This window comes from Bos indicus x Bos taurus, chromosome 10 (genome assembly GCF_003369695.1).
Source record: "Bos indicus x Bos taurus breed Angus x Brahman F1 hybrid chromosome 10, Bos_hybrid_MaternalHap_v2.0, whole genome shotgun sequence".
Taxonomy (NCBI): Eukaryota; Metazoa; Chordata; class Mammalia; order Artiodactyla; family Bovidae; genus Bos; species Bos indicus x Bos taurus.
In genome coordinates, this window is record NC_040085.1 from 8,663,519 (window position 1) to 8,685,596 (window position 22,078).

General features: G+C 37.0%; 1 protein-coding gene across 2 annotated transcripts in view; it reads left to right on the forward strand.

Annotated features, from left to right (window-relative positions):
- PIAS1 (protein inhibitor of activated STAT 1) overlaps nucleotides 1-22,078 on the forward strand; it is a 128,012-nt gene that overhangs the window by 15,605 nt on the left and 90,329 nt on the right. For both annotated transcript variants that reach the window (XM_027553054.1, XM_027553053.1), the window contains exon 2: nucleotides 21,347-21,791. In XM_027553054.1, coding sequence (XP_027408855.1) covers nucleotides 21,347-21,791 — 445 coding nt within the window. The remainder of the gene's footprint in view (nucleotides 1-21,346; nucleotides 21,792-22,078) is intronic.

A 22,078-nucleotide genomic window follows, 5' to 3' on the forward strand; every position in this document is an offset into this window, starting at 1 on the left:
TAGAGAAAGTCATTGGTTTTATGCATGCGTCCTAAGTGGGCTTCCCTGGCAGCTCAGACAGTAAAGAATCTGCCTGCAGTGCAGGAGAATGAGGTTCAATCTCTGGGTTGGGAAGATCCTTTGGAGAAGGGAATATCCATTCCAGTATTCTTGCCTGGAGAATTCCATGGACAGAGGAGCTTGGTGGGCTTTAATCCAAGGGTCGAAAAGAGTCAGACATGACTGAGTGACTGACATTAGTGCTATGCTTCCTAAAGGTAGTATTGGGGGAAAGGAGATATGAGAGGAACAAGGGAAAGATGCACAAGTTATCTTTCTGTGGGAAGTTTGCTGGTTACTGGAAAATTTAGTAGGATGCCTATACCTATTGAGATGGATGATTATGAGTGTATTGTAACATCTCTTTGCCTGTGTGCATGCATTCTTCTGTCTGCCTGAGTTGTAAAGTTAGAACAGGTAGAGTGTGCCAGGCATAGAGTGGGGAAGGGGATTTTGCACAGGAATGTTTAATGCTATACCATGCCCCCCCCACCAAAAAAAAAAAAAAAGGAATCTAAGCTGAAGGGATAGAGAGTGATAAACATCACTTAACTGGAGGTCATGATAAAGTTGAGTTGTTGGAGTGAAGGTGCTTAAGCACGTAAGAATAGGTGGTAGTTGGAGAGTGGAGTATTTGAATTGGTGATTTTTGAAGGTGGTACAGGTTTTGGTGCAAAGATCTAAGGTGAGGCCATGGAAGTACGTGTGTGAGGTTGGACAGTAATGAGCAAGAGTCAGATACAGCCCAGGGTATTGGTTTGGAGCCAGTGAATGACAGGGTGAATATTATTTTAGAGCTGCATTGTTTAGTTACTTTTTTATTTTTGCTTTTAAAAAATGTTATTGAAGTATAGTTCATTTATAGATTTCTGCTGTACAGCAAAGTGATTCAGTTATACACACACATATATGTGTATATATGTATATTCTTTTTCATATTCTTTTCCATTGTGGTTTATTTATTGTATTTGTAGCTATTGCACATTTGAGATGTGGCTGTGAGAAAAAGATACACTAGATTTTGAAGACATAGCGTGGAAATAAAGGAATATATTTCAGTTGTTTTATATTGATTATATGTTTGAATGATACTACTTTGGATATATACTGCGTTAAGCAAAATATACTATGAATTTTACCTTTTTCTCTTTACTTTTTAAAGAGTGATTAGTGTGGAGTAGGAAATGGCAACCCACTCCAATATTCTTGCCTGGAAAACCCCATGGAGAGAGGAGGCCAGTGGGCTACAGTCAACTGGGTTGCAAAATAGTTGGACGCAACTTAGAGACCAACCAACAACATCATCTAAATTTAACTTAAATAGTATAACCAGTAAAAATGATACATGAAGTCCAGTGGTAGAGCCAAAATTATTTTAAATTAGGCAGCTGTGTTCATTTATCAGAACGAAAAAGGCGGTTTCACCTCACCTCTCCCAATGATTCCCTCAAGTACTGGGTGAAATGGAAGAGTTGGGAGTAAAATGTGTACCTTTTGACATCCTTCATTAGAATCATGTTGATGCTCTTTTTGTTAGTTTTTAATGGTATTTGGTCATCCACAAGGCAGTATAATCCAGCAAAGACTTCAGAGTCTTAAGTCCCGTCTCCATAGTTCACAATTGGACAAGTAAAAAATCTCCAACCCTCAGTTTCCTTCCCTATCAAACAGGGGTCATAAGAGTTGTGGTTTTATATGATCATTTTGAAAATGAAATAAGGTATAAGTATTTAATTTACACAGTTTCTGAAAAAGCACTCCATATATGTCATGATTATGATTTATATTCCCTATGACATATTTATGCGTGTTATCTAAACATCAGCAAATTTTCAGGGCTGAAGTTAACTTAAATATGAATATCAGACAGAAAATTTTGATGAGAATCTAGCCAAATAAAGGTATCTGAATTTCATCTAAAAAAAAAAAAAAGTGATTAGTGGAAAATTTTAAATTCCATGTGTGGCTAACCATTGTGGCTTACATTGTATTTCTTTTGGGCATTGATTTCTAGAAATAATATTGCCAATAACTAACATGAGGAGCAGGAGGAAAGGCTGTAGTCTGTTGTACCCAGTATAAGACTCCTTTAGGAGAGGGCGTGGGTGGTGTTCTTAGACTTACTTTTGTTGAATTCCTGCTACCTTCTCCTCTGCCGCTGTTTGTGCTTGCAGTTTCCTTCTCTTCAGCCTTTTCACACCTACCTCTGCACTGCCACCCCAGAGCTAACCTCAGGGAGTTTTGCCTTTGTTGTGGAGGAGAGAAATGTCTAGAACAACTGTAATAAAAAGCTATAAAAGAATAACTGTGTAAACAGTTAACAGTATATTCATGAGAGGAAGACTAGTCACTTCTGGCCAGGCTTATTTTAAACTGGTCCTCAAAAGAGGAGACTTCTCGAAAGGTTTTGATTGCAGGGAGATTGTTTCAAGCAGAGGGAACAGCGTGAGAAAAGGTAATGAGAGACACTGAGGCATGTTTATCGCACATCCAGTAGAGCCATGTCTGGATTTCTATATGACAGAGTGATGTAATTGTGGACAGCTGGAGCCAAATTGTTATCAGAACTTCTCATGTTGAAATTGAGTCTGAAACTGTACTAAATTCTGTAAAGGAAAAGAACAAAATTCTATAAGCACATGTAACAAGGAGACCTGACCTAGTTTGGGCACTCAAGGAAGGCAAACTGTGTGTATTTCTGAGCCATCTGAGCTACATCCTTCACTTCCAAGTCTTGTCAAATATTTTAAATGTTGTGCCTTCCTTCCCTTCCCTGTTATCACCCTTATTATTTCAGACTCTCATAGTTTCATGCTGATATTAACAACCCCTAAATTGGCCTCGTATCTTAATTTCCCTTTTCAGTTTTAGTCAGATGGCCTTTTTGATTATATGTCAGTCTCTCTCTCAACCCTACATTTCTGCAACTGGAGAAGTTTCTGTAACTCCCCCATTTTTGTAGGATTAAGAACAAAATTCTTTACCTGTCCAAATTAAGTAAGTTACTGTTTAAATAGCAGTAACATGCTGAGTAGGCACTGATCAGAATTATGTAATGTCCTTATTTGTGAGAGAATATATATTATTTCTAATAGGCTTACACTGCCAATATGGTTTATAATATTCGAGATGCCAGAACATTGTTACTCATATTCATTGACAGTGAACAAAACAGTTTGTATAGACTGAGCTTGTGGTTTGGTAGAAAGTAGACAAGTAAATCGGAGAAGGCAATGGCACCCCACTCCAGTGTTCTTGCCTGGAAAATCCCATGGATGGAGGAGCCTGGTGGGCTGCCATCTATGGGGTTGCACGGAGTCGGACACGACTGAAGCGACTTAGCAGCAGCAGCAGACAAGTAAATAAGGCTTCTCTACATTTTGGCATGAGAACCGTGTTGGGTTAAATTGTAGAGCACATAAGAAGGTAAATTTACTAATATTGAGGATAGCCTGTGGAAAGTATCCCAAAGTTGATGACTTATAAGGTGTGACCTGAATGAGTTGAAATTAACTAGAAGAAGATTAGGATGGGAGAGGAGAGGAGAGGTATTAAAAAACAGCATGTGTATGAAAGTCCTGGAGGATGGAAAGCTGGTTAACAGGGCTTTTAGCGGCAGTGTCCAAGACTGGATCATGAAGGATCTCTTAGGCCATGCTGAGAAATTTGCCCTTTATCCTTAGTCTAGTGGCTAATCATGAAAGATTTAAGCTCAGGAGTGACATGATCATCTTTCTATTTTAGAATAGACCTCTAGTGTGAAGAATGACTTGAAAAGATAATAGGGGAGACAAGGAGAATTTCTTACAGACATCTAGGAAAGGGATCATGGTAGTCCGAATTAAAGTGGTAATAGACATTTAAAGTGGTAGGATTGATGTGACTTGGAAAATAGACGTGAGTGAGGGAGAAGGTGGCATAGAAGTTTTCTGGCTTGAATAACTGGTTAAGTGGTTTGAGAGAAGTTTGATTTGTTAAGTTTAGATGTGTTGAGCTGACTGCTGGGACATAGAAGTGTTTAACATTGTAATTCAGAAGACAAAGGCTAGGCTAGAAATGAAGATTTGGGGATTGTTAACCTCAAAGTGTTATGAGATGATTGAGGTCATCTAGGAAGATTGGAGTGAGTGAAAATAAAGTCAAGAATTCTGAGGACCTCTCACAATTGAGAACTGAAATAATTTAAAAAAATACCTTTTAAAACATAAAATGTCTTGTGTGGACGTGCTGTAATGTCTTCAAGAGTTTTCCTTTCCTTACAGTTATATATAATAGACACTTTTTAAAAATTATGCAATTACAGATATCTTTCACTGTCTACATCTGGTTTGTGAGTTCATTTAGCGAGAATTCAGTAGTCCAGAGTATTTTGAACATATATGATTGCTAGTGGAGAATTTTTTCAGAAATTTGAGAAAAAGAGATCAAGATTAATCATCATCTGTATAACATTTTAACTGCATGTAGTAACATGGCCCTGTTAATTTGGCATTTGGCTTTAAAATATCTGTTTAGTTTTAGAGTTAATTCTAGGGTGACCATATAATTTATCATCCAAAGTGGGACACTTAAGAGTGGAAGGGGCTGCTTTTAATAATGTTGCTATAACAACAGGTGTACAGTGGAAAATTTGAAGATCTTGTTGGTTTTTCTAAAATTCTTTTTTTGTGAAGTGCTAGGAAATGAGATGACAGTGATTGAATAATAATAATAATGAAGAGTTTAGTGGCCAGGTAACTTTGCAAAATATTGGATACAGAGTTAACATACTTCTTTCTGCAGGACTTCTTAGGACCTTTAATATGTAAATATTATTTGAGAAGGTAGGGCATGGTGGGGAATTACAGAATCTTGAATTTCCTTGATTGGTTTTGCCACAATACCATATTACTTTGAATATCTATTAACCCTTTGAACCTGGTTTAGAAAATGGTGACTTGAAGTATCCTGTCATTTAAATTGGATCCTTTTAATGTGAAACCCAATCAGATTGTTTCTAGTTTTAAGTTTTATTTAGGATTTTTGATTTTTCATGTCTGGGTAGCTAGCTTTATTACAGTGAGTAAAATTTGAAGTTTAAAAGAAATAACCTCATAAAATTGTCATTATATGTAGATGACATACTATATATAGAAAACCCAAAAGACTCCACATAGAAACACTAGAACTGATAAATGAATTCAGCAAGGTAGCAGGATACAAGATGCACATACAGAAGTCAGTTGCATTTCATTAACAATGAAATATCAGAAAGAGACTATTTGAAAAAAAAACCTTTACAATTTTATTAAAATTTTGTTATTTTATTTCAGAGTATAGTTCATGAACAATGTTGTATTAATTTCAGATGTACAGCAAAGTGTTTCACATACACATGCATACACATGTATGTGTTATTTTTTAAATTCTTTTCCTGTAAGTTCCTACAGAGGGTTGAGCACAGTTCCCTGTGCTGTACAGTAGGTCCTTGTTGCTTATTTGTTTTAAATATAGCATTGTGTACTTACCAGTCCCCAACTGCCAATCTGTTTCTCCCCAGGTAACTGTAAGTTTGTTCTCTAAGTCTGTGAGTCTGTTTCTATTTTGTAAATAAATTCATTTGTATCTTTTTTTAAAAAAGATTCTGTATTTAAGTGATATCATATGATATGTCTTTCTCTGTTTGACTTAATTTTGTATTATAATCTGTAGGTCAATCCATGTTGCTGCAAGTGGCATTTTATTCTTTTTAACGACTAGGTGATATTCCATTGTATAAATGTCCATCTTCTTTATCCATTCATCTGTCAGTGGGTATCTAGTTTGCTTCCATGACTTGGGTATTGCAAACAGCATTGCAGTGAACTTTGGCATTTGTATCCCTTTGAACCATGTTTTTCTCTGGATATATGCCCAGGACTGTGATTGTTGGATCATATGGTAATTCTGTTTTTAGTTTCTGAGGAACCTCCATACTGTTTTCCATGATGGCTGCACCAACTTACATTCCCACCAACAGTGAGGAGAGTTTCCTTTTCTCCACGGCCTCTCTAGTATTTGTTATTTGTAGACTTTTTGATGATGTCCATTCAGCCATTCTGACTCATGTGAGGTGGTACCTCATGGTAGCTTTGATTTGCATTTCTCTAATAGTGATGTTGAATGTCTTTACATTTGCCTCGTGGTCATCTGTTGATCTTCCTATGTTTTGATTGGGTTGTTTTTAAAAAAAAAAAAAAAAACCTTTTAAAATCACACCCACCCACACACACACCCACCCACCCACACCCACACCCCACACTCCCCCCGCTGGAATAAACCTGACCAAGGAGGTGAAAGACAAAATTTTATGATGAGACCTATAGAACATTAATAAAGGAAATTGAAGATGATTCAAAGAAATGGAATGATATCCCATGCTTTTGGACTAGAAGAATTAATATTGTTAAAATGCCTATACTGCCCAAAGCAACATGCAGATTTAACACAATCTCTTTCAGTTACCCATGACATTTTTCACAGAACTGGAACAAATAAGCCTAAATAGGGAACTGTAAAAGAACCAGAATTGTGGAAGCAATCCTGAGGAAAAAGAATAAACAGGAGGCATAACCCTTCCAGACTTCAGACAGTGCTACAGTAATCAAAATAGTGTGCTACTGGTACAAAAACAGACATATGGACCAGTGGAACAAGATAGAGAGCCCAGAAGTAAACTCACACACTTACGTTCAATTAATCTTCAACAAAGGAGGCAAGACTGTAAGATGGGGGGGAAAGGCAGTCTTTTCAGCAAGTGGTACTGGGAAAGTTGGACAGCTGCATTTAAATTAGTGAAGTTAGAACACACCCTCACACCACACAGAAAAATAAACTCAAAATGGCTTAAATACTTGAGTGTAAGATAAAACACTATAAAACTCCTAGAAGAGATGATAGGCAGAGCATTCTTTGACATAAATCATACCAATATTTTCTTTGGTCAGTCTCAAGGCAATAGAAATGAAAACAAAAATATACAAATGGGACCTAATCAAACATAAAGCCTTGCACAGCAAAGGAAGCCACAAACAAAACAAAAAGACAGCCTGTTGGAATGGGAGAAAATATTTGCAAGTGATATGACCAGCAAGGGCTTAATTTCCGAAATATACAGACAACTCTTAACAACCCAGTCAAAAAATGGGCATAAGACCTAAACAGACATTTCTCCAAAGAAGACATACAGATGGCCAAGAGGCATAGGAAAAGATGCTTGTCATTGCTAATTGTTGTTGTTAAGTCGTCTCCAACTCTTTTGTGACCCCAGTGGACTGTAGCTTGCCAGGCTACTCTGTTCATGGGATTTCTTAGGCAAGAATACTGAAGTGAGTTGCCATTTTCTTCTCCAGGGTATCTTCCTGACCCAAGGATCCAACCTGTGTCTCCTGCTTGGCAGGTAGATTCTTTACCACTGAGCCACAAGGGCAGCCCTGCCAGTTATTAGAGAGATGCAAATCAAAACTACCATGAGGTATACCACCTCACACTGGTCAGAATAGCCATCATTAAAAGGTCTACAAATAACAAATGCTGGAGAGGATGTGGAGAAAAGGGAACCCTTCTACACTGTTGGTGGGAATGTAAGTTGGTGCAGTATGAAGGTTCCTCAGAAAACTGAAAGTAGAATTACCATATGATCCAACAATTCCACACCTGTGCATGTATCTGGACAAAACTAATTCAGAAAGATACATGCACCCCTATGTTCATAGCTGCACTCTTCACAATAGCCAAGACATGGAAGCACCCTAAATGTCCATCGACAGATGAATGGATAAAGAAGATGTGGTTCATGCAAACAATGGAATACTGCTCAGCCATAAAAAAGAATGAAGTAATGCCATTTGTAGCCAAATGAAGGGATCTAGAGATTATTCTACTAAGTCAATCAGAGAAAGACAAATACTGTATGATTCTCACTTATATGTGGAATCTAAAATGTGACACAAATGAACCTATTAGGTTGGTGCAAAAGTAATTCCAGTTTTGCATTGTTGAACTTTGCCATTTGATACTGGAATATGTTCTTAATTGTGGTTATACATCATTTTAATGTGCATTTCTTGCTTTATGTATTTTGTTAATGAATTATTACTTGCTGTTTATTTTATTTGTATTTTAGACTATGGAAATGATGTTAGACAAAAAGCAAACTCTAGCGATTTTCTTGTTTGAGTTCAAAATGGGTCATAAAGCAGCAGAGAAAACCTGCAAGATCAAGAATGCATTTGGCCCAGAAACTGCGAATGAACTTACAGTGCAGTGGTGGCTCAAGAAGTTTTACAAAGGAGACTAGAGCCTTGAAAATGAGGAGCACCATGACTGGCCATCAGAAGGTGACAGTGACCAACTGAGAGGATCCTCAAAGCTAATCCTCTTACAACTAATGGGAGAAGTTGCCCAAGAACTCAGCATTGACTATTGTGTGGTCACTTGGCATTTGAAGCAAAATGGAAAGGTGTAAAGGCTCGGTACGTGAATGCCTCATTAGCTGACCACAAATCAAAAATTGTCATTTTGGAGTGTCATCTTCTCTTATACTGTGCAACAACAGTGAACCATTTCTTGATTGGATTGTGACATGTGACAAAAAGTGAATTTTATACAACAACCAGCACCAACCAACTCAGTGGTTGGACTCAGAGGAAGCTCCAAAGGACTTCCCAAAGCCAAATTTGCCCCCCAAAAAGATCATGGTCACTGGTGTTTCGCTGCTGGTCTGATCCACTACAGCTTTCTGAATCCCAGTGCAACCATGACATATGAGAAGAATGCTCAGCAGACTGATGAGATGCACTGAAAACTGCACGGCCTGCCGCCAGCACCGGTCAACAGGGAGGGCCCGGTTCTTCTCTGTGACAGCACCTGACTGCGCTTTGCACAGCCAGTGATTCACAAGTTGAAGTTTTGCCTCATCTGCCATGTTCACCCAACCTCTCACCAACTGCCTAACACTTCTTCAAGCATCTTGACAACTTTTTTGCAGGGAAAATGCTTTCACAACCAGCAGGATGCAGAAAATACTTTCCAAGTGTTCCTTGAATCCCGAAGCACAGATTTTTATGCTACAGGAAACAAATTTATTTCTTATTGGCAAAAATGTATTGATTGTAATGGTTCCTATTTTTCATTAATAAAGATATGTTTGAGGTTAATTATAATGATTTAAAATTCAGGGTTTGAAACCATAATTATTTTTGCACCAACTTAATAGAAAACGAACAAACTCACAGACATAGAGAACAGACTTGTGGGGGAAGTAGGGAAAGGAAGGGCTGGAATCAACACGTTGTAATATTAACAATTATTATATATGTATTTATATATATATATTATATATAAAACTTCGGTTACATTTCCCTGAAAAACATTGCTGTTTTAGGGGAACTTTGAGGGTTGAATACTAATTTATCGAACAGATTTTTAAAAGGCCTTTTCAGTGTTGTTTCTTCCAAGCTAGGCAATATGCCTAGCTAATTTCTTTTTCTTTTTTTTAATCATTTTAGACGTAGGATGCAGCTATAGGTATTGTTTCTTCTCTGTCAAAGAATCTGTTTTTGATCTTTGAATGGAAGATTACACCCTTGTAGATTTAGGAAGGAAAGAATTGAACTTGCACTGTAAAGAATATTATGGCTTTGACTACATGGAGAAATGTTCTGGAATTTGATTAGTTATGTGTTTAATGGTATTGAGTTTTTTTGTTTGTTTGATTATGATAAGCTCATAATATATGTATATATTTTATTTTCTAATAATAACAAAAGGTAAATTATTCTTTTAGCATAATTATAGTACATTTCTTTCTTTTGTTGGCTAGTTTTTTTGACCTTTGGACATATGAATTAAACTTTTTTCCTAATTTTGTGCTTAAAAAAATTACTTCTTCCCTGACAGTAAAATTGGCATTGGTTTGCCCCCCTCCCCCCACTTTTTAAATTTGTTTAATGTTCTGGATATGTAAATATGGATGCTGTTAGGTTTTTTTTTTTTACATCAGAGGCTTGTGAGTAGCTGATCTTCCTCCCTCCCTAAATTTCAGGAAGAGTGTGTAGTATGTTTTCGTGGTCTCACCTTAATGGAATTTCTCCAAAGAAAATGTGAGCATTTTCTTAAACTTGCTTTCACTATTATAGAAGCTTTGCATGTAAATATCATACTGATCTGTTCTGAAGATAATGATCTGTGTAAGGTTTGTAATACTTTAGCAATTTTGCTTTATTAGCAGTATTACCTTGCAGTAAAGGATGTTTCTGTTGTTTCTCTTAGCTATAACTTGTAGAATATCAGGTGAAAGTATTCTATTTATGTAGAAAATAAAGGGGTATTATCATTAATAGGTTTCTGATAGGATTTAAAAGAATACTTAGACAAGCTGTCACTGTAGGACTTGGGTTTTCCGTGTAACCTATTTTTTTCCCCAGTATTTCTTAGTAGTTTGTGAGCAGTCATTCCCAGGATTTTTAAGGACATTTGTATAATGCACCTCAGTGAGAAAAGGGAACCCTCTTACACTGTTGGTGGGAATGCAAACTAGTACAGCCACTATGGAGAACAGTGTGGAGATTCCTTTAAAAACTGGAAATAGAACTGCCTTATGACCCAGCAATCCCACTGCTGGACATACACACCGAGGAAACCAGAATTGAAAGAGACACGTGTACCCCAGTGTTCATCGCAGCACTGTTTACAATAGTCAAGACGTGGAAGCAGCCTAAATGTCCGTCAAGAAATGAATGGATAAAGATGTGGTATATATACACAATGAAATACTGTCCAACCATAAAAATGAAATAATGCCCATTTGTAACAACATGGATGGACCTAGATATTATCACACTATGTGCACTAAGTCAGGTGGGGAAAGACATGCTATTTGATATTACTTATATGTGGAATCTAAAATATGACACAAATAAATTTACAAAACGGAATCACCTCACAGATGTAACTTATGGTTACCAATGGGGAAAGGGAGTGAGGGGGATAAATTAGGAGTTGTGGATTAGCAGATACAAACTACTGTTTATAAAAGAGACAAGAAGATCCTACTGTGTAGCATAGGGGACTATAACTGATATCCTATAATAAACCATAATGGGATAGAAATTTTAAAAATAAAATTAAAAACAACATTTATGAGAATTCTCTGGTGATCCAGTGGATAGGACTCAGGGCTTTCATTGCAAGGGCCTGAGTCCAGTCCCTGCTTGGGGGACTAATTAAGATCCCACAAGATGTGTGACATCCCCCTCCCCAAAAGATGGATATCTTTTTTCTAAGCTTGTTTTTCTCTGAGAGCTATAAGTCAAGACTGGTATATAATAACCTGAATTGTTTTTCTTGTGCACCCTGGACAATGTTTATTGAATAATTACCTTAAAATTGGAGAATCCTGGGGAACATAATCATCTGTCTCCTAAGTAGTTGAACAGTCATATTTGTAATCTTTAACTTTGTTATCTGAAGGGGAATTTCTTATCATGTGCCATTGGCCTCTATAGCCTTGACCCTGTTACATCTCAAGTTTTAAGCGTGATCTGTATGACTATTTAAGAAGCAAAACTCTCAGATTTTGTCGGTGACACAAAACTGGGAAGAATATATTAGATGACAGAATCAAGAGGAATTAATTCATCATCACTATCATTTCCAGTGCATTTACTGGATCATCCACCATACTTAGCATAGGTCATGTGGAGCAAAGTGTCCTTGAAAATGTCAAAGTCTAGGGAGGACGTAGACTAGAAAATCAAGGAACCCTGTATGATAAGCGCTACAGTTGAGACTGCAGGGTGCAATTCGTAAACAGCATTTTGAAAGGCTGGAATGATAAACATGAAAAAAAGGAAGTTTAACAGTACTATATATAAAGTTCTATTTTTAAATAAAAAAAATTAGAAAATGAGGGGGTTTAACCTAGTAGCATTTCATGTGAAAACTATTGAATAAAGGTTTTAGTTAACCTCAATCTTAATATGAGTGACAATATGATGTGGATGTGACTCCCTGCCCCTGCTGAAAAAAAAGCGTAACATAAAACATCCTTCCATTTGCCTAAAGAAAATAATCCAGTCAGCCTAAAATGCCTTATTAGGTTGCACTGGTAGAAATAGCTGTGTTCATAATAAGATAGATAATACTAAGAATAGTCAGACTTTTATCTGGATTATATTACTCACTCTGAGTATGATGGATAGCAGAATGCTCATGAAATAAGGGACCAGGCTGGGAAGGGTCTCTACTAACAGAATGAAAATTTAAAACCATTGAGCATCAATTCACAGAACTTTTCAATAATGTGTGCTGCTTTAAGATTGTAAACTCATAGTTCACAATCTTAAGTGTTTCAGCAGAGGCTGGGAGACCATCAATTAAGGAGGTTACAAGTAGAACTTCATACATTAGATGAGTTGAACAAGAGGATTTCTAAAGTTCTATTTTAAACTAACAGCATAGTAAGTCAACTATATGTCAATAAAAATAAAGTTCTATTTTATGTTATGATCCTGTGATCCTACAGTTTTTAAAAACATCATTTCATGGACCTTGCTGTTGGTCCAGTGAGTGGTTAAGACTCTGGGCTTCCACTGTAGGGGTTGCAGGTTCAGTCCCTGGTTGGGGGAGGTCTTGTGCCATGCGTTACGGCCACACACAAAAAATCATTTCAGTTACTTACTTGTGTCTGTAATTGTCAGCACTCCACAGCATCGTGTGGGCTTTGTCACCTGACTTTCAAGTCTGAACTCCACTATTTGTAGCTCTGCGTTTGATCGAATAGGTTGTACCTGTGACCCTCACATAATTCTTTCTCTTGATACTTTCCCTCAAAGGTTTTTTACTAATCACTTTTCTGGGACCCAAATTGAAGGCAATGATTGAAAGATTTTGCTTAGTTACAGAATGCGTTTTTTCCCTCACTTATTGTTTCGTTAATATTTTTAAAATTAATTTAGTTTTTAAAATTTCTGGCTGCACTGTGCAGCATGTGGGACCATAGTTTCCTGACCAGGGATCAAACCCGTGCCCCTTGCAATTGGAAGCTTGGATTTTAACCACTGGACTGCCAGGGAAGTCCTGTTTTGTTAACATTTATCTCTTCTACTTTTTCCGCTTAACTTTCAGATAGAGTGCAATGGAATTCTCTAGGCCAGAATACTGGAGTGGGTAGGTAGCCTTTCCCTTCTCCAGGGGATCTTCCCAGTCCAAGGATTGAAGCCAGGTCTCCCGCATTGCAGGTAGATTCTTTACCAGCTAAGCCACAAGGGAAGCTCAAGAACACTGGAGTGGGTAGCCTGTCCCTTCTCCAGAGGATCTTCCCTACCCAGGAATCAAACTGGGGTCTCCTGTATTGCAGGCGGCTTCTTTACCAACCGAGCTATGAGGGAAGCCTTAATAGAGTTATAGTATTATAGAATTTTGAGGATTTGAGTAACCTTTGAGAAGCTCTAGTCAATCTCTCATTTTTTAAAATGAGAATATAGACCCTGGAAAATTGTGATTCAGTAAATTAGTGGCCAAGTCAGTACTAGAATCCAAATTCTACATATACTAGTACCATATTATGTTATATTTGTACTTAGCACATAGGACGTGTTGTTACTTTTGAGAACTGAATTAATATGATTATATGCCCCTGTCTCTGAAGAATAGCTTATCTCTTTGTGTTCATTGTTCCAGTATTCCCTCTTTCTACAACTCATTTAGGGCTCATTCATGAATCCAGAAAGTGTTTGTTACACAGCTATGTACAGAGCAACTTTTTACCTAAAGTTTTGTTTTTCCTACCTGTACATAAGAAGTTTAGCAATGTATTAGAATTTTAAACTCTTGATTTTTAAATTAAGCTAAACTTTTTTATTATGAAAGTAATACTTTATCCAAATTTTAAACTGTTTTGGTTTGAGTTTGTTATTTTTAGTATTCAAGTTATCATCCAGAAGGAGCTTTTAAAGGACATATCTATCGGTTTTGTGGTAGTACATAAATGGGAATGATGTTTAAATTATCAAAAATCAAAGCCATGGTATGCCCTTTCAACAGAATGTAAGATTTGTACTTTGCTTGAAGGAGAATGCAATCTTCATGTTTTGTCATTATATCGGAGCTAAATGCAAGCCATGTGATGGAAGATAGCAGAAGAGGAAAGATAGTCAGCTAGAGGAGTAGGCGCTGCAGGTCATTTTTCGGTCATCTTATATTGAGAAATCAATAAAAGATGAGAAATTGGGTGGAACAAGATTATGGAGAAGTATGTAACCAACCTAACTTGCTCCTTCAGTAGAAACTGTCTAACTAGGTTTTCCAGTTGAACTGGACATTGCTGACAAATTGCTAATCTAACAACTGTTTATTAACAATTTCAAATGGAAAGGATTAGAAATGATCCCAAAGTCAGTTCCACTGAAAGAAGAATCCAACTTTGAAAATAATGAATAAAATAAAATAAAATTAAAAAAAAAAAAAAAGAGGAAGATGAAAAAGCTGGCTTAAAACCCAACATTAAAAGAACAAAGATCATGGCAAAAAAAAAAAAAGAAAAGAAAAGAATGAATAAAATATTTTTGGTGTACTGTACCATCTTTAATGTATGCACCGTATTTTCGATAATTTTTTTGTTGTTGATAGAAAGCAAAAGTATAAATGAAATACTAGGACATTGTTAAATGCCTCTTTTGTCTACCTTTAGAATTCATTTTGCTTTATGATTAGTTACAAATTGATACCAGATAAAGATTCGTAATACAGGGTCTGCTTCATGACATCCTTTAAAATACTGCAGTGGGAATGTGTGAACAAGGGTAATTAGGGGGTTCAAAAGGAAGTACCTAATTCTTATTCAGAAGTTAGTTATGACCTTTAATAACATAGGGTCATAGCTAATGAGAAAGTAACATTGGCACTTTATATTTAATCTCAAAAACACTCAGTCTACAATACTTGTTACTATTGCTTGATTATTTATCTTTCTCAGTGTATGGTCCTTCCTCTGTGGTTGAACTAGTGTTCTTATACAGGCACACAATCTATGTATATGTGTGTCTGTGTGTGTAAAATCTTAAATATTTGAGAAGAGATTAAGTTGAAATGTGTTCTTACTGGATGGTAAGGACCTCTTCTTCCTCCCTCCCCATTCCCTTACTGTGTTCGGAGAACACTGGAAGCCAACCTTATATCGCCAAACCAGGAGGTTGAGGGATTCCTTTCTGCCAAAATTGATCAGATAAAAGGAATCCTCATGATAGCCAAGTTTCCTGCCTGATCATCCTGGAGTGAAGTACCCTGGTCTGGTCACTCACACAGTTCATCTCATCATCTTTGTCATCTTAGATAACGAGGCTTCCTGGGTGGCTCAGTAGTAAAGAATCTGCCTGCGATGCAGAAGACGCTGGAGACGCTGCAGGAGACGCTGCGAGTTTGATCCCTGGGTTGGGAAGATCCCCTGGAGGAGGGCATGGCAACTCACTCCAATATTCTTTTCTTGGAGAATCCCATTTACAGAGGAGCCTGGTGGGCTACAGTCCATAGGGTCGCACAGAGTGGGACACGACTAAAGTGACTGAGCACGCACTTATTATTAGATATATATAAATGTACAGCTAGAGATTTCCTCCTGCTCAAGGAGAACATCAAGCCTGAGAGGCAGAGACCAGAGAAAACAGTAAGAAAGAACTCAAATTATAGAGACAATGCAGGCAGCTGAAGAAAACCACAATGTCAAACACCCAATTTATTTATATCCTCAAGAGAAAGGAAGATAATAAATTCATGTAAAATAAGAACAAGATGTAGAAGGAAAAGAAATGTGCAGCAAACAGAAAAGAACTCATAGAAATTAAAATTTTAAAAGAAGAGTTAGAAGATAAAGTTTAGGAAATCTCCCAGAAAATACAGCTAAAGACAAGAGATGTAAATGCAAGAGGAAAAAGAAAAAGAGCAAAAGAGAATTAGACAGTTTAGGAAGGTCATAATCTAAATAATGACATGAAAGAGAACGAAGTCAAAGGAAGGTTACTGTAAGAAATCTTCCCAGGATTGAAGGACACACATACATCGCTAAATGTAAAAATTTAGCCATGGTCAGTTCATACAATTAAAAACAAAACCATGAGAAACTTCTGTGAGGGATATATAGATGACTGTGAAAGATTGCCCATCAGAAAGATTTCAGGCTTCTTAACAGAAGATGATGAGGAAAGCCTTACAAAATTCTGACAGAACACACGTTCTTGTCTGGAATTCGGTACTGAGCCGAGCTCACTTCTTAAGTATGAGTAAATGAAGATATTTTTAGACAATACAAGGAATTTTTAAAAAGTGTGCTTCCCATGCCCTCTTTGCAGGAAGCTACTGGAGGAACTACCCCAACTAAAAAGAGAAAATCCAGAAAGGAAGAAGTGAGAACAAGGAAACGAGGTCCAACACGAGTGACAAGGGAATTCCCAGGATAAGTTAGAGGGAAATTCCATCAGCACAGTTTTTTGCCACACCAAGAGAGCAAGCAGTTCCAGTTGGAACCTAATGGAGGGTTTTAGGAAGTACATTTTGAAGAAGGAAATTAAAACAGAGATTTACCTGATACAGTTGAATATGTTGAGAGGAAAGTTGCACTTTAGCAGTTTGCAGATGAATTAACTATTACTTCATAGAAAACTAAGCAAATACAAAAATGGTACAGTTATTAACTAGAAGTAAGGTCAGAGCATATTCAAAAACAGACATTACTTTGCCAACAAAGGTCTGTCTAGTCAAGGCTATGGTTTTTCCTGTGGTCATGTATGGATGTGAGAGTTGGACTGTGAAGAAGGCTGAGCGCCGAAGAATTGATGCTTTTGAACTGTGGTGTTGGAGAAGACTCTTGAGAGTCCCTTGGACTGCAAGGAGATCCAACCAGTCCATTCTGAAGGAGATCAGCCCTGGGATTTCTTTAGAAGGAATGATGCTAAAGCTGAAACTCCAGTACTTGGCCACCTCATGAGAAGAGTTGACTCATTGGAAAAAACTCTGATGCTGGGAGGGATTGGGGGCAGGAGGAGAAGGGGATAGAGGATGAGATGGCTGGATGGCATCACTGACTCGATGGACGTGAGTCTGAGTGAACTCCGGGAGTTGGTGATGGACAGGGAGGCCTGGCGTGCTGCGATTCATGGGGTCACAAAGAGTCGGACACGACTGAGCGACTGAACTGAACTGAAGGTCATACAAAAAATAAACAGTAATCATGTACTTTTGGCTCATCTGTGAATATTATTTACAGCCATAGTAATAATGTAAACACCAGCAATTGGTTCAACCAAAAATGATGATGGAGAGGTGGAGGTGGGGACTTCCCTGGTGGTCCAGAGGTTAAGACTCTGCGCTCCCAGTGCAGGGGGCCGGAATTCCATCCCTGGTCAGGGAGCTAGATCCCACATGCCACAACTAAGAGTTTGTATTCTGCAACTAAAGATCTTGCATGCGGCAAGTTAAAAAAAAAAAGGCAAAAAAGATCTTGCATGCCGCAACTAAGACCGAGAAGAGCCAAATAAATATTTTTAAAAAGAAAGATGGAGGTAGAGGAGATATAACAGATCTAAATCGTTATCTTTTAATAGGAAACAATTTTTAAATTTAAAATATTAGTTATTTTAAATAACTCTAAAAGACCTACTATATAGTAGAAATGGAGGGGAAATGCCAGAAGAAACAGCTAAAAAGACTTGAAAATGGTTGCCTTAAGGATATGAAAAATGGGGGCAGGGCAAGGGACATGTTTTCCTTCTAAAATTTTGACTTTTAAAACTGTATGCATTTCTATCTGATTAAAAAGATTCATTTTAGAAAGATCTCCTTTACAGAATGCTTTCTATACAGAATATATACATTTCTCAGACATTCTAAATTCCTCAGGATTCTGAAAACTATCATTTGGGCATGTAGAGTCAGCACAGTGCTATCCGAGAAGGCAGTGATTTCTAGTAGTAGCAGTGGTTGATGTTATCTTTAGTTATAAATGTTCATTTTGTTATAGTGTTAACAAATGGAGATTTTAAACACATGGAAGATTAAAATACACTGCATTTCAACATTTCAGATGTGTTTAGTTTACCTCTCTTGTCAGCACTTTGCACTGTGAATTGACTGTTCCATGCTTCTCTGAAGTTTTTGGTTTGAGTAATAGATAACTTCAGATATTTGTGTTTCCCACCCTCTTTCACTTGATTTTTTAAATACTGCATGCTTATTACAGACCTTAAGATTATGCAGAAGCTGCTCCAGTAATAGCAATAGATAGAGCCTCATGTTTCACTATATCTGATTATAAGGTGCAGTGGTTAATTTGAATCCAGAAGTTTTCTTTTATCTTAACCACCAATTATTTTAAGGCTAAAATATTGAAGCTTGAAGTTGAGATTGAATATTAAATAAATTGATCTTTTTTCCTAACTAAAAGGCATGTGGTTTGTTTTCTCTAAAAGACAATAACGTAGTATGAAAGTACGTTTGGCGTAGAAGTAGTTGTGTAACATTCAACAAATTTCTTAACCTTTCTAGGGCTCAGTTTTTCCATGTGTAAAATGAGGACAGTAATTATGATTAATTATGCATCCTGTGATAACAAAACCAAAAATTATACCTATGTCATTAACTTTTTTCTTTTGATGATCAATCAGAAGATTTAATTTTATGTGAGTTGTCCATGTACTCTTCCATAGAAATAGAGCAGTAATCCATCTGTGCTGCATTTAAATCGTTACATCCATAAAGAGTTAGGACAAATGCTGCATTTAAATCCTTACATCCATAGAGTTAGGACAAAAGAATTTTATGGTAACCCATGAATGTTGATTTTTGTTTGTGTTTGACTTGGGAGAATGGAATGGAATTGAAATAGAAGGACACTGTGTTTTGAAAACTCTATTGTGTTTTCTCTGCAAAATGAAATATATTTGACCAATGTCAAATTTATTTTTAACCTATAATCTTTGAAGCATAATTCATGTTATTCTCTTAAGAGCAGAAGCTTACTTACTAATACAGTGCTTTTCTGTTGAAATCTCTGTTCCTTTTAAAATAAGTAATAAATCTTTAAAATTATTTTATACTCTTAGGATAGGTTGAATAGTAGGGAGAAATTGACATTATAGTAATTATTTAACCTCTGATAGCAATCTAAAGAAAGATATATTTATAGGATTTGGGGTAAAATTTGTTTTTAAGGTCTACATTATATCTTTGTATGAACATGAGAACTTGAGAGTTCGTTTGGAGTTATATTTTAATTGTATGTATAACTTATCCCTGTAGAATCCATCCCCACCCTTTCTTTTAGTATGACTTTCTAATTTTGTTCATCATTCACTGTCAAGGCATTATTGTTGGGCCTTAGTGTTAGACGCTGAAGGTAACATGACCTTGTACCACAGAGGCCCTCAGTCTGATCATGGAATTGTTTGTATAAAAATAAAATTGTAGTACAGCAAAATAAGTGCCAAAATAAAGATATGAAAAATGACCAGTGAGAGTAGTGAAAAGGGAATCATTTAGTTCTGCCAGGCCTAAAAGGCAAGGATGACAAAAGCTGAGCTTGGAGGAGACCAGGCCGGAGAAGGTGGGGGAAGGGCTCAGAGTTTTTTTGATTAACCACCTGTATTGCATATAAAGCTCTTTATACACTTGTTTTTCTGTTTTTCTTAATTGTTGTGTAATATGTAGGTAACTTCTAGATGATTGGCTTGAAATGGATGTCATTTCAGGGAGTGGTCATAAATGAGGAAAGCCAGTTCAGCTTTCGTGTTACTGGTATTTGGGATGAGGCCTCCCTGATGGCTCAGTGGTAAGGAATCCGCCTGAGAATGCAGGAGACACAGACATGGGTTCAATCCCTGGGTTGGAAAGGTCTCCTAGAGGAGGAAATGGCAACCCACTCCAGTATTCTTACCTGGACAATCCCATGGACAGAGGAGCCTGGTGGGCTACAGCCCATGGGGTTGCAGAGTCAGATGCGACTGAGCACACGTGCATGAGTGTACAAAACAGGTGGGAAAATAGAGAGCAGATGGTGAGCTTACATGTGTCTTTCATCCTGACACCTTCTGTCAGTGGTGGTAAAGTCAGGATTCTGCTGTTAATAGCTGTTACGATCTTGGGTCATATTTCCTTTTGGGTTTCATTTTCCTCAACTTTAAAATGAGAGAATTGGTATACATTGATATTTCCTGTTGGTGGTCTCTTAGTATTAAAAGTTGGGGGAAAAGGAGAAAGAAATTTGGGAACAGAGAGTTAAACAAAGTTAGATTTCTTTACTACAGGCTATGGATTTTGACATGTGGATTAAATTCCTGGACTTTTTAGCTGCACGTGTGGGATCTTAGTTTCCACATGAGGGATTGAACCCAGGCCCTCAGCAGTAAAAGCAGAATCCTAATCCCTGGACTGACCGTGAAGTCCCAATTTCTGGACGCTTTAGCCTAGCTTTGCCAATAGAGTCAATAGTATATTTCCAGTTTCATCCTAATGGTTTAATGAAAGATCATGGTATTTAAAATTACATGTATCTGTAATTTTACATGTAAAATTACATGTATCTGGGTTTGAATCCTGGTTGATATTTATTAGAGTAGCAAGTGGCCTTAGGTAAGTTACTCAACCTTTCTTAACTAGTTTCTTCACATGTAAAGCAGGAAGGGTAACACCTTGTGGTGGTGTAAAGATTTAAGGACAAACCGTATGAAAATACCATATGTATCTGGTATATAATGGGTCAAAAAAGGTATAGTTTAAGCCCTGTAAATCCCCAAATTAGTATAGAATACAATATTGTCTGTAATGTTACAATATTTGTATCATGCTTTCATCTGGTGCTTGAGGTGGACTATTTATGTATTTCACATGTATGTATATAATTTTCCCCAAGAAAACAGATGTTCTTGAGGGCTCATTATCTTGCCATCCACATAGCACTCAGTACTCTCTGGGAGACTTAGTAAGTGCTTGGTAAAGACCTGACGTTTTCACTATAACAATAAAATGAGGTGAGATGTGGTTCTACCTCACGTCTGCTTTATTTTACTGTTTTCATAACCCTATATAGAAGTTCGTGGGTTTATGAACATTAATTTTAAATTTCTTTGTTTACTTACTCTAAATGGTTAGATTTTTAAGTTTGAAATAACTAGAATTGACTGGAACAGAACTGGCTTTTGTAAACAAAACATAAGGATAAAATGTTATAATAAAGTATCATTTAATGTTGTAGATTATGTTATTGGATTACTAATGTTTCCCATTTTGTTTTGTCTCTAAGCAAATGGTTATGAGCCTTAGAGTTTCTGAACTCCAAGTACTGTTGGGCTACGCTGGGAGAAACAAGCACGGACGCAAACACGAACTGCTCACAAAAGCCCTGCATTTGCTCAAGGCTGGCTGCAGTCCCGCTGTGCAAATGAAAATTAAAGAACTCTATAGGCGGAGGTTCCCCCAGAAAATCATGACGCCTGCGGACTTGTCCATCCCCAACGTACATTCAAGTCCTATGCCAGCAACTTTGTCTCCATCTACCATTCCACAACTCACTTATGATGGTCACCCTGCATCATCACCGTTACTCCCTGTTTCTCTTCTGGGACCTAAACATGAACTGGAACTCCCACATCTTACATCAGCTCTTCACCCAGTCCATCCGGATATAAAACTTCAAAAATTACCATTTTATGATTTACTGGATGAACTGATAAAACCCACCAGTCTAGGTAAGATTATTCTATAATGGTTATTTGGTTACTATTGGAGGATACATTTTCACTTTTGAGTTTGAATGTAATCCAGATTATCATTCATAATGAATTTTATATTTGGTAGTAGCATCCAGATGGTAATAAGAATCTCAGTTTTAGACAAAATCAAATATATATATAGGCTGTCTTTTAGACAGGAAAAAAATATATTCAGGTCTTCAGTGATGGGTGCTGATAACGTGAATGGTAAAAACTTTCCAAAAATATAAATGTTTTTAAAAGTATAATATTTTAGATTGTTG